Source organism: Zalophus californianus, chromosome 10 (genome assembly GCF_009762305.2).
Source record: "Zalophus californianus isolate mZalCal1 chromosome 10, mZalCal1.pri.v2, whole genome shotgun sequence".
Taxonomy (NCBI): Eukaryota; Metazoa; Chordata; class Mammalia; order Carnivora; family Otariidae; genus Zalophus; species Zalophus californianus.
In genome coordinates this window covers 65,902,674-65,915,872 of record NC_045604.1, presented here as the reverse complement: position 1 = coordinate 65,915,872, position 13,199 = coordinate 65,902,674, and the positions used below count along the sequence as shown (strand labels likewise).

The 13,199-nt window shown below is 42.2% G+C and overlaps 1 protein-coding gene across 7 annotated transcripts in view; it reads left to right on the top strand.

The window, feature by feature from the left end:
• The first annotated feature begins 1,145 nt into the window (after positions 1–1,145).
• AHCTF1 (AT-hook containing transcription factor 1) overlaps positions 1,146–13,199 on the top strand; it is a 76,764-nt gene continuing 64,710 nt past the window's right edge. For 2 of the 7 annotated variants that reach the window (XM_027610192.1, XM_027610190.1), the window contains exons 1-2: positions 1,146–1,511; positions 4,267–4,378. Coding sequence is in view for 2 of the 7 variants with exons in the window: in XM_027610187.1 (XP_027465988.1) it covers positions 1,735–1,943 (209 nt within the window). In the remaining 5 variants the exon portion in view is untranslated. Of the gene's footprint in view, positions 1,512–1,628; positions 1,944–4,266; positions 4,379–13,199 lie in introns of those variants that run through there. The other 5 variants (XM_027610193.1, XM_027610189.1, XM_027610187.1 and 2 more) reach the window with 3 other exon arrangements.

The following is a 13,199-nucleotide window of genomic DNA, read 5'->3' as shown; positions in this document are numbered from 1 at the left end:
GATTGAGCATAAAATGGTGCCAAAGAAAGTAAGTGTAGGATGGGGAGCAAGGCTACGACATAAATCAGCACATTTGCCAGAGGTATTTCTGTTTGAAAAGGTCTATTTAAAATAATTAAGGCAAACAACCAAAACCCCTTTTAACTCCGCTGCCGCAGCTTAGCCCAGTACCTTTGCAAACAAATATGTTCTTACATTTAGAGGTTGCTGTCAATAAAGAAACACAAATTACGAAAAAAAGGAAATTGATTTTAAAAGGTAGCATATCTCAAAAAAACATATGGGAGAGGGTAACAGAAAAGGACAGACTTTCCTGATAACAGAAGCGGCCTGCGACAATCTTCCCTCTACCTTACGTTAATTATCCTTTTATTTGGTATTTACTATCAGGGACATAATTGACATCTATTTGTTTGAAACGCATTTGGTGCTGGGACTAGCTTCAAAGATACTAACAACAAATTAAAGGAATTCCTACGGCGACCAAAATGGTAACTGATTCGGGGTAAAACTAGGAAAAAGATTCGACTAGGCGGCGTGACACCGGTGGCCACGAAAGCAAGCGCGGGTGTTTAAAAATATGTAAGAGGAAGAAAAACGTTTCCCCAGTAGGCCCACCTTGGGCTCGAAGAGTCGGAGCACAGGGAACGAAAACCACCGAGCGCACACGCGCCTGCCACCGGGACAGAGACCAACCCCGTGGCCGCCAGTGGACAGGGATACACGCTAACGTGGCGGCACTCTCCCGGACTGCCAGGGGGGCGGATCCCGGCCGCCACCGCCAGAGACTACGGCTCGGGACTCCGCGCAGATACGCGCGCCCGGCCGCCACAGCGGGGTGGCGCGAAAAGCATCGCGGGACATGTAGTTTCACCCAGCCCCGCGCCAGCAGCTCTTTGGAGAAGGGGAGATCCTGTTTTATGTAAATGATCCGCCCGTGCCAGGCAGGCTTCCCTTCCCTCCCCCACCTTCTCCTGCGAGAGTTTGAAAATTCCCGCGGAGCCGGCGCCTAAGCCCAAAACACTCGCGAGAACTGAGGTCTCCGAGCCGCGATCTCCTTTCCTGCCGCTGCCCTCCCTCCGCGCCCTTCCTCCGCGCCCCGCCCCTCCGCGCCCCGCCCCTCCCTACCCCTCCCCCGCTTATAAGGCTGGGTCGGTCGGCCCGGGGGAATGCTTAAAGCAGGCTCGGCGCAGTCTGACTGTAGGAGGCAGAGTCGTGGGGAGGAGGACCCGGAACCGCGGCGCAGGCAGCGGCGGCGTCGGAGTCGCCGATCTGTGCGCCGACCTGCAGCCGGCGGAGGCGCCCCCGGGGTTGTGGGTTTGCGGCGGCCGGCGAGGTCGCGGGCGGAGGCTGGAGGTGTGGCGGCAGCAGCGCGGCGGCGTGCGCGCCCTGCCTGTGGCGGCCGTGTCTCCCGGGAGATGCTGTGACCGACCCGCGCGGGAGGAGCTCGCGCGTGGCCTTGCGACCCCTGCACTCAGCAGCCGGGCCGGTCGGCCGCCCGCCCTGCGCAGGTAGGGGAAGGGCGGGAGGGGCCGGGCGGGCGCGCGAGGGCGGGTCCGCGCGGCCTGGGCCGCAGGGCCGCGGGCCTCCATGCGCGGGGCCAGGGGCCGGGGCGCGGGGCTGGCGGCCGTGCTCGAGGGGCCGAGCCGGCGGGCAGACGCGGTTGGCGGCGGGGTTGGCGCGCCAACGGGGGCTCCCAGCGTAGAGGATTACATAACCACCGACTGGCGGCACATGGCGGCGGAGAGGCGTTGCGGGATCCGCCTTCCGCGCCGTCGGCCCGGCCCGCACGTCGCGCAGGGCGGCCGGGCCCGCGGCGTGCCCTGGGCGCCGTGCTCCGGGGCGGTGGAGACCTTGGCCGGCCTGGCGCCGGGCGAGCCTGCCGGGCGGTGGAGCCGGTCTTCCGTCGGCGTGTGCTCCCCATGCTCCTGGGCCTGGCTTGGGTGAGTCCGGGCCACGGGAGGGGTCGGGCTCGGGATTGGAGAGTGCAGCGAATTGGTCGGCACGTCTTGGGGTGGCTATTAATTCGCCTTCCCGGTCCCCCCCGGAACTTGAGGGCGATCACTTTTGTTACTAGTTGAGTGCTGGGCTGTGGGGGAGGTTAGTTTGTTCTCAGCGCCAAAGAGGTCCGTGCTCGCCGTTACCTTTTTTCAAATTGGCCGTTTGAGAAGTATTTGGAAGAACCTGAACCCTTCAGGATAAAATATAGACTTCTTGGAAACTTTAAGCTTCAGTTTATTCTCAAAATACCCTAAAGAATCAGTAGATTTTTAAGAACCTTTCGTGAGCTTTGACCAACTTGGTCAGAGATCAGGGCATGACAAGCCCAGTTCAAGTTAATGCTGGAGGGATGCTCCAAGTGCGTTAAACGCTATGGGAAGTGTGCATTCTCTCCATAACTGTAATTTTTGATCCTGTTTTTCAGTAACCTATCAAAGTGTCACCAGGTCACAAAACAGCCAAAATTATTTTAGAATAAAATTTTAAAAGATTGTTCTATAGCAGTTTGGGGATGGACACATCTTGATTTAAGAGGAAGTAGAACATCGTTCCTTTTTCTCCTGCTGACCATGAAAATTTTCAGCACCTCCTAATTTTTCTTCAGAACGAAGTCTAATTTTCTTAGGGTTATGTCAAGAGTCTCCACGATAAGTCTCTTCTGTCCATACTTAGCTACTCACAAATTTATACTTTGCCTATTCCAGAATCCTCCCCATGCCTGGGCCCATTTTTCTTGAGGATGTACTTTGGTGTTCCTTTGCTCATGGCCTTCACCCTGGAGCGCCATCCCTGCTTTGTTCAAGTTCTGAAATTTGAAATCCTCAGCTTAAATGCCATGTTTTCTAATCATTCTTCCATTTCCTTTTATCCCACATCATTTATACCATTGTTGGAGCATTTATTTGTGTCTGATATTCTAAGGGTTGATTATGTATCTCCTTCTAGAAGGTAAACTCTTTGAGGTCAGGAAGTGGGTCGTCTTCGTGCCCTTGCATTCCCTGCCCAGCACAAAGTTTTAAAAGTACTTGGAGATTAATAAATGTTTGAATTAAGTTTGAAAGAGCAGCTACTAAAAGGCTGGAAGTTTCTGAGTTCCCTTACAGCTTACATGTGCATCATAATTCTTAGTCCTTTTAAGAGTCACAAAAAAAGTAAAAATGCATACAAAATGTTCTGTAGAAATGTTTGTTCAATCTTGTTACAATATAATTATTGAACAACTAGATGAGGTTTTATTTACTGTGGTGGAATTCAGCTGCTTTCGAGGATGTGTGTAATTTCCCACAGAACTGATTTGTGGTATTCTGTGTTATAAAATCTTTCCTAGTTGTTTTGTGAATTTTGTTTTGCATCTTAGTATGAGACAGTATATATTTAAAAATAAGTTGGACCCCAAACTGGCCAATATTGAGATTTTTCTTTTTAATAGACTTTATTTTTTAGAGCCGTTTTGGGCTCACGGCAGAGTTGAGTGGTGGGTACAGAGAGCTCTAGTATACTCTTTCCGCGCTCCCACTCATGCATAGCTTCCCCCCATTATCAGCTTTCCCCACTGGAGAAGAATATTTGTTACAAATGTTGAACCTACATGGATACATCATTATCACCAAAGTCCATAGTTTACATTAGGGTTCAGTCTTGGTATTCTGTGGGTTTGGACAGATGTATAATGATACGCGTCTACCATTATAGTATTATCAGAGTACTTTCACTGCCTTAGAAATCCTCTGTGCTCTGCCTAATCATCCCTCACTTACTGCTAACCCCTGGCAACCACTGATCTTACTATCTCCATAGTTTTGCTTTTTCCAGAATTGTCATGTAGTTGGAATCCTGCAGTATGTAACCTTTTCAAATTGGCTTTTTTACTTAGTAATAATTCTAATTCCTCCGTGTTCTTTCATGGCTTAATAGTTCATTTCTTTAAAGTTTTTGTTTGTTTTAAGTAATCTCTATGCCCAATGTCAGGACCCTGAGATCAAGACACATGCTCTACTGTCTGAGCCAGCCAGGGGCCCCTCGCTCATTTCTTTTTAGAGTTGAGTAAGTATTACATTGCCTAGACGCTCTACCATTTATTTAGCCACTCACTTACGGAAGGACATGTTAGTTGTTTACAGATTTTAATAGTTATGAGGAAAAGCAGTGATAAGATCTGTGTGCTGTTTTTTGTGTGGACATTGGGTAAACACCAAGGAGTGTGATTGCTGGATTGTATGGTAAGAATATGTTTAGCTCTGAAAGAAACTGCCAACTATCTTCCAGAGTGGCTGTACCATTTTGGATTCCCACCAACAGTGAAGGAGAGTTCCCGTTGCTCCACATCCTCACCAGCATTTGGTGGTGTCAGTGTTCCGGATTTGGGCCGTTCTAAAAGGTGTGCAGTGGTGTCTCATTGCTTTGATAACATTTCTTTGATGACATATGAAATGGAGCTTCTCACGTGCTTATTTGCTATCTGTGTATCCTCTTAGTGTTTGCTAAGGTCTTTGGCCATTTTTTAATTGGGTTGTTTGTTTTCTTGTTGGCTTTTAAGAATGAGTTTTTAAAAATTGATTTTATTGTTTAACATGTCTATTTCTGTTCCCTGTTAGTAGTATCTTTGCTGTCCTAACTTACCATGTTTTGGATCTATTAATCGCAAGGCATTGTGACTCTGGAATTCACAGGAACAGGACATGATTTTTGCTTTTTAGGAATTAATACTAAAGGGGGAAAGACAGGCAAACACAAGTAACAAGTTTCAAAAATAATATTTATGATTGCTAACCTAAAGGTGGAAAGGAGTGAGCTCAGAGATAAGATTAAGTGGGAAAAGATGGGTCTACCCAGGCCACACTGGGAATTTAGTCTTTGATGGATGGGGTTTTGGCAGATAGAGATGAAAGGGGGAACAGCATAAAAGAATTTAAGTGCTGGGCAGTAACAGACTGAGGATGGTTTTGGGAGACAGACTAGAGATAGTCTGGAGCTGCCATTCATTGCCTGCAGCTGAGGATATTGTTTTTTATATGCGGTAGGGAATCATTGAAGGGTTTTGAGAAGGGAGTGACATAATCCATCTGTGCTTTATCAAGAAGATGAACAACATTTTTATTTCATTGGCAGCCAGCACAGTGTCTTGCTCTGCCTACCTAGACGTTGAGAAGAAATTGAAACTTTCAGAGGTTGCTGATGTTGGCATGTCATAAAGGCTGGAGCCCTACTTAATTTTGTATAAAACTGAGCAGAGCTGCTTAATGTATATTTGTGAACATACATGTCTATATGAGATGTTCCCCTAATTTTTCAGAAGTTCTTTTCAGTGTGCTTAAAATGTTAAAATTCATAACTGTAAATTGTGATTTGAAAGGTCTTGAAGCCAATTTTTGCCCTATGGATTCAGAGGCTAACTTGTGAATGTGAAAAACTTTCTCTTTCATTCACTGAACACTTTTTTAAAACTCTTTTGTGCCAGGCACCATGATAAGCTAAGAGTTGGAGAGAGAGGTATTCACATTTTCTAGAAGCTTGGGTGTGACACAAAGACAGAGTAGAGAAGTACAACGTTACACTAGTAAGTGGTAGAACCTGGACTTAAAGCCATTTTAATTCAAAGTTCGTGCCTTTTCTAGTACTCTGGATGGAACCTGCAATTATTGTTCGACTTGCTGTTTCTCAGACACTAAGAGCTTTGAGAAGTTCTTTTTCCTCTTGAAAAAGGAACAGCTTGTGAACACTGCTCTAATTCTGGTGGAACTAAAGGGATAAATTCCTTTAGTTATGTAGAAGCTAAGTCTAATTAACTTGCAGGACCAAGAAATGAATTATAATTATTATCCTAATCCTAAGAAACAATTGAATAAAAAGGAGAGATGGGGAGATGAAGACAGAGGAGCACTTACGAGGAAGCTTTGGTTTCAGCATTTCATTTTTGTGCATTGAGCATTTTACCATATGATAAGCATTTAGTATTGGTTGAATGAATTGAGAAATAGACTAAGAATTGATAAACTGATAATCCGTTGAACGTGAGAGGTTAAACAGGATCACTAAGGAAGTTAGCAGCTTCAAGGATTCAAAGTTCTAGAGTCTTTAAGTTTAATTTCTAAGTTTCTAAGGATAGCACTAACTTAACATCGTTATAATGTTAACCTTTTGTGGAAATACTGGTCACAGGACACTGTGTCCTTGGGGTTGCTATAAAGAAGTAACTATTGGGCGTGCTTGGAGGCATGGTGTTGACGTGGCTGCAAACTGTATTGTTACCAGTCTGAGGTGGAAGGCATCAGCTAGAGCAGATGCGACAGAGCTTTGGAGATGTATTGCTACACCCTGGATATACCTGTTCAGAAGTCTCTCTGTGTTATGGACTTGTGACTGGGCCTAGCAGAGAGGAAATCATGGATCAATTTAGGACAAGTACATTTACAGAAAAATTGGACCACAAAGTGTGCCTGAGAACCAGATAGTGGACCCTTTCCCCAGAAGACCAGCACAACCCGCCGCCAACCGCATACACCGTGTCTACTGACCACAGAGTGCTGCAAAACTTCAGCTCCAGTGGAAACGGCATCAGGTATCTTTTAACAAGCGGACCAGAGCACACCTAGTTAAAATTTGCCACATACTGCCCACTGCAGGCAAGGAGCTACTCTGTGGAGGACTAACATGAGGGAAAGCACAGTGCACACAACATACACCAGGACACTGCCTGAAGTGCCAAGCCCTGGATGGTATATGACCTCTTAATAAAACCATTATTCTCGGGAAGAAGAAACATAACAGGCCTTCCTAACACACTGAAGACAGAGACTTAGACAAAATGCCAAGATGGAGGAATTGATTCCAAAAGAAAGAACAAGAAAAGGTCACGGCCATGGATCTAATTGAAACAGAAGTAATATGCCTGAGCCGGAACTTAAAGGAACAATCATAAGGATACTAGCTGGGCTTGAGAAAAGCATAGAAGACACCAGGGAGTCCTTTACCATAGAGATAAAAGACCTAAAAACTATTCAGGCCACAATGAAAAATGCAGTAACTGAGATTCAAAATTGACTAGATATAATGACAAGGATGGAAGAAATAGAGGAACGAATAAGTAACACAGAAGATAAAATTATGGAAAATAATGAAGCTGAAAATAACAGGAAAAGAAAAATTTTAGATCATGAATGTAGACTTAGGGAACTTGTGACTCCATAAAGCATGATAACATTCCTATCATAGGAGTCTCAGAAGAAGAAGAAAGGGCAAAGGGGGCAGATGTTTGAAGAAATTATAGCTGAAAACTTTACTAATTTGGGGAAGGAAACACATCCAAATCCAGGAGGCACAGAGAACTCCCATCAGAATCAATAAAAGTGGGCCAACGCAAAGGCATATTGTAGTTAAATTTGGGAAATATAAAGAAAAAGTTCTAAAAGCAGCAAGAGAAAAGACGCGTGTAACTTCCAAGGGGAGACAGCAGATCTTGCCACAAAAACTTGGTAGGCCAGAAGGGAGTGGCGTTGATATGTTCAACCTGCTGATTGGGAAAAATAGACAGCCAGGATTACTCTATCCAGCAAGGCTCTCATTCAGAATAGGAGAGAGAAGGAATTTCTCAAAGAAATACTAAAGGAGTTCGTGACCACTGAACCAGCGCTGCAAGAAATATTAAAGGGGACTCTGAATTGGAGAGACCAAAAGCAACAAAGACTAGAAAGGAGCAGAAAATCTCCAGAAACAGACTTAACAAGTAATACAATGGTATAAATTCATATCTATCAATAATTACTCTGAATGTAAATGGACTAAATTCTCCAAAGGACATAGGGCGTCAGAATGGATAAAAAAATAAGACCCATGTATATGCTGCCTGCAAGAGACTCATTTTAGACCTAAAGACACCTGCAGATTGAAAGCGAGGGGATGGAGAACCATTTATCATTGCTAATGGACATCAAAAGAAAGCTGGATTAGCCATCCTTATATCAGACAAACTAGATTTTAAACCAAAGACTGTAACAAGAGGTGAAGAAGGGCACTATATCATAATAAAGGGGTCTATCCAACAAGATCTAACAATTGTCAATATTTATGCCCCCAACTTGGGAGCACCCAAAGATTTAAAACAACTCATAACAAACGTAAAGGAACTCAATGATAAAAATACAGTAATAGATAAAAATACAGTAATAGTAGGGGACTTTAATACCCCACTTACAGCAATGGACAGATCTTCAAAGCAGAAAATCAACAAGGAAACAATGGCTCTGAATGACACACTGGACCAGATGGACTTAACAGATATATTCAGAACATTTCATCCTAAAGCAACAGAATACATTCTTTTCAAGTTCGCATGGGACTTTCTCCAGAATAGATCACATGCTAGGTCACAAATCATGCCTCAACAAGTACGAAAAGATTGAGATCAGGGGCGCCTGGCAGGTTCAGTCAGTTAAGTATCCGACTTTTGATCTCAGCTCAGGTCTTGATCTCAGAGTTTTGAGATCAAGCCCTGCGCTGGGTGTGGAGCCTGCTTAAGATTTTCTCTTTCCCTCTGCCCCTCAACCCCTACTTGTGCTCTCTCTCTCTCCCTTTCTTTTTCTTAAAAAAATTGAGATCATAGCATGGGTATTGTCCATCACAATGCTGTTTGTCTTCCACCCCCCCCTTTTTTTAAAGTAGGCTCCATGCCCAACATGGGGTTTAAACTCACGACCCTGAGATCAAGAGGCACACCGACTGAGCCAGCCAGGCACCTCTCCAGTCACAGCACTATGAAACTTGAAGAAAACCACAAGAAAAAACTGGAGAGACCACAAATACATGGAGGTTAAAGAACATCTTACTAAAGAATGAATGGGTCAGCCAGGAAGTTAAAGAAGAAATAAAAAAAATACATGGATACAGTGTATACTTGGAACCTCTACACTTGAAAACATAAAAGGTGGTTTAGCCCACAGTCCATACAGCTCTGGGTTCTGTTTCTAATGGGTTAATGCAATAGATATTAATTTGTTGAATTTATTTTGACATAATGTAACAGTAGTAATAAAATTCTACCCCCTGGTAAATTCAGAATATCAAATGTTTCACAAAACATTCTACTTTTTTTTATTTTAGGAGGTTCTACCCCAGATGGGGGGCTAGAACTCACGACTCCAGAATCAAGAGTCGCATGTTCTACTGACTGAGCCAGCCAGGCACCCTTACTTCCTTTTGTTTTAGATTAATTGTGGATTTGTAAATTTTACCTTTAAGGTTTTCCCTCAAATAAAAGAGGCTGCTCTTTTACAATTTAAAAAATCCTTATATTTTGGAATTTAGTGATTAAGTCAAATGGCTCTGTGCACCCTCTGAGATCATGATTCTTGTCCCTTGAGTTTTCTTTTTGTAGACCATTGAGTACCCCCCACCCCAAAAGCTTTTTTATTTCCATATGTCAGTTTTGACCTTCAGCATCATTATCTTTTGGGGTTAGCCATTGAAGCAGGTTCCCCCCCGCCTCAAAAAACAGTGTTGTATGCTGTGCTTCTCAGAATGATAGTACCAGGGATACAAAGATGAGGCAGGGTGCCCGAAACTATAGGACAGACATGGTGTCAGTTTTACCTGAAGATTTAAAGTCTAATTAATGCCCAGTACATAGAAGTTGCTTCATAGATTATAGCTTCCTTCCCCTCACCACTCATTTTGGGGTAGGGGATGCCTTCAGATCTTTAATCCATCTATAATTTCCCATTTCTGTATCATACTGAGGAGGAGTTTTTTTTTTCTTCCCAGCAGGGATGGCTAAATTATCTCAGAACATTATTAAAAGCTCACAATTTTCCATCTGGTATTATTTTCATAGCATTTGAAATGTAATTTTTGTCGTAAGTGGAATAGTTCAGTCTCTGGTCTCTTGGTGTCATTGATCTGTTTCTAAATACTGTGTTTTTTGTTTTTTTTTTTAATCTTCTTAAAGAACCAGCTTTTTACTATTTTTAACTATGATTTTTCTGTTTTGTTTCATTAAATTCAGTTCTTTTATTTCTTCTATTGATGCTGGGTTTGTTCCTTTTCTAGTTTCTTAAGGTGGAAGCTTAGGTTATTGATGTGAGATCTTACGGATGTTTAGTGCTATGAATTTCCCTCTAAGCACTGCTTTAAGCTGTATCACACAAATTTTGGTATGTCATGTTTTCATTTTGATTCAGTTCAAAACACTCTTCTTCCTGAAGGAGCTTCTTTTAACATTCCTTGTACTGCATATCTGCTGGTGACCATCTTTTTCAGCTCTTGTATGTCTGAAAGGTCTTCATTTTGCCTGCATTTTTAAGTGATGTTTTCACAGGGTATAGAATTCTAGGTTGACACCTTTTCTTTCTTTCATAACTTAAAATATATTCCACTGTCTTCTGGCTTGCATCGTTTTCCACGAGGAGACTCTTGTCATTCTTGTTCCTCTTTGCAGTATGATACTTTTAAGATTTTCTCTTTGTCCCTTGCATGTGCTGTATTTTGTTCCAATTTTAGCGTATGTGCTGCTGAAGCGAGCACAAGTAGGATGTATTTTGGTGGTGTTTCTTCATGTTTCTTGTGCTTGAGGTTTATTGGCCTTTTTGATTTGTGGGTTTATAGTTACCATCAAATTTGGAAAATTTTGGCCATTAGTTTTTAAATATTTGTCTTTTTTTTTTTTTTTTTTTTTTTGGAGATTGCTGCCCTATATTAGGGCACTTGATATTGTCCCATAGCTCACTGATGCTCTGGTCTTTTCCTTTCTGCCTCAGCCTTTTTTTCTCTTTGTGCTTCGTTTTAGATAGTTTCTACTGTGGGTGTTTAGGTTCAGTAATACTTTTGGTGTCTATGAATCCCATTCAGTATTTCTCATCTCTAGAAGTTTGATTTGGTCTTTTTTGTATCTTCTGTGTCATTCCTTAACATGCTTATGCTTTCCTCTATGTTCTTGGACATAGGGATTATAGCTAGAATAACTGATTTAATGTCCTTATCTAGTAATTCAAACTTCTGTGTCATTTCTAGGTCTGTTTTTAACTGTTGTTTTTCTCCCCCCTTATTTTGGGTCATATTTTTCACTTGTGCATGCCTGGCAATTTTTGATTGGATGTCAGATACTCTGAATGTCACTTTCTTTAATACTGAATATTTTTGCATTCCTTTACATATTCTTAAGCTTTGTTCTGGGGTGCAGCTAAGTTATTTGAAAACAGCTTGATTCTTTTGAGGCTTGCTTTTTCAGACAAGAGCAGAATGACCTTTAGAAAAGGGCTAATTTGGGGGCACTGGGTGGTTCAGTTAAGCATCTGCCTTCAGCTCAGGTCATGATCCTAGGGTCCTGGGATCGAGCCCTGCATTGGGCTCCCTGCTCAGCAGGGAGTCTGCTTCTCCCTCCGCCTCTCCTTCTGGCTTGTGCTCTCTCTCTTGCTTTCTCTTTCTCTGTCAAATAAAATCTGTAAGAAAAAAGAAAAGGGCTGATTTTTTTTCCCCATCACTGAAGCAATCAATACCTTTCTCAGTGCCTCATGTGTTATGAGGTTTTTCCATTCTGGAGCTGTTCCTGGGCTTGTGTAAGCTTTGGGGATTGTCTCTCCTCTGTTTTTCCAGTGATTCATTCCTTGGCTTCTGGTAGTTTCCTTCCATGCTTACACGGATCATATGAAGGTTCAGGGGACCCCACTGCAGATATCTGGAGCTCTTTTTGTATCTCAGGCCTTCTATCTGATCACTCTTCTACCTGAAGCCTTCTATCTATAATCCTTTAGAACTCCCTTTAAGGGAGAGTTTATCTGTGGTAAACTCTTTTTGTTTTTTTCTAAAAACGTGTTTTACATTTAAGGATAATTCCAGTGATACATAATTATATGTTGACAGCAATTTTTACTTAGAATTTTGAAGATACTCCAAACTTCTGGCTTCCACTGTTCTTGTTGAGAAGTCATTTCTTTTTATTTCTTCTACTTAGGATTCACTGTTCTTCCTGATTCGAGAATTGATGTGACTACAGATCTGGGAAATACCTTTTAGAATATTGATTTTTTTTTTTTAATAGATTTTATTTCTTTGTCAGAGTGCACACAAGCAGGGGGAGTGGCAGACAGAGGGAGAAGCAAGCTCCCTGCTGAGCAAGGAGCCCAATGGAGGACCCTGGGATCATGACCTGAGCCGAAGGCAGACACTTAACGGACTGAGCCACCCAGGCATCCCTAGAATATTGCTTCTTCCTTGCTATTTAGTGTTATATTTTGAGGGATTCTAAGTAAACATGTTAGATCTTCTCCCTATAACTTTTTTTTTAAGATTTTATTTTTAAGTAATCTTACACCCAATGTGGGGCTTGAACTCACAACCCTGAGATCAAGAGTCAGATGCTGACTGAGCCAGCCAGGCACCCCTCTTGCCTGTAACTTTCAACTACTTATTTCTTTGTCTCTCTGTCCTGCATCCTGGAAGAGTTTGGGGGTTGTCTTTCTCTTTCTAGTATGCAGTATTATCTATTTTTTGAGTTTGTTTTTCTTGACTAAGTAGGTACAAGAGAACTATTTGTTGAGACAAAAGAATATTTGTAAGTTATAAAGAATCATGATGCAGTGAACACCTGTCTACTCAACATCAAGTTTTAGAAAAAGAACTTTACCAGTTCCTCTCCAGTACTCCAGAACTTTACCAGTATTCCTCTCCATTCCAGCCCTTTTCCCTCTTCTCAAAGTAACTGCTATTACGGTTTTTGTGTTTATTGTTTCCTTGTTTTATTTATAGTTTTGCTACATATGTTTGTGTTTTTAAGTATTTTCTTAGTTTCACAGCCTTTTAAACTTTATGTAAATGTAACCATTCTGCAGGTATTTTTTGCTCCTTTTATTTAGTATTGTACTCTGACATTTGTCCATATTGTTGCATATGCTGCAATTCTCATTACTACATTGAGGTCTTTTCCCCGTTGAGTTCTAAGTTCTGTTACTTTTTTTTTAAATCTACTTGACCATTTTTCATTATAATTTTTAAGGTTTCTTCCTCATTAGCAAGCTAAATCTTTGATTTATTTACCATATTAAACGTATTTTCTGTTCTCTGATCATTTTCAATATCTGAAATCTTTGATAGAGTGGTTCTGCTGGCTCTTGATCATAGTATTCTTGTTACAGTTTGTTATTTTGACTGTGCATCATTTTCTTTGGAATTTCACCCTTGAGAACTCTTTGCGATTCCAGAGAATATTTGGT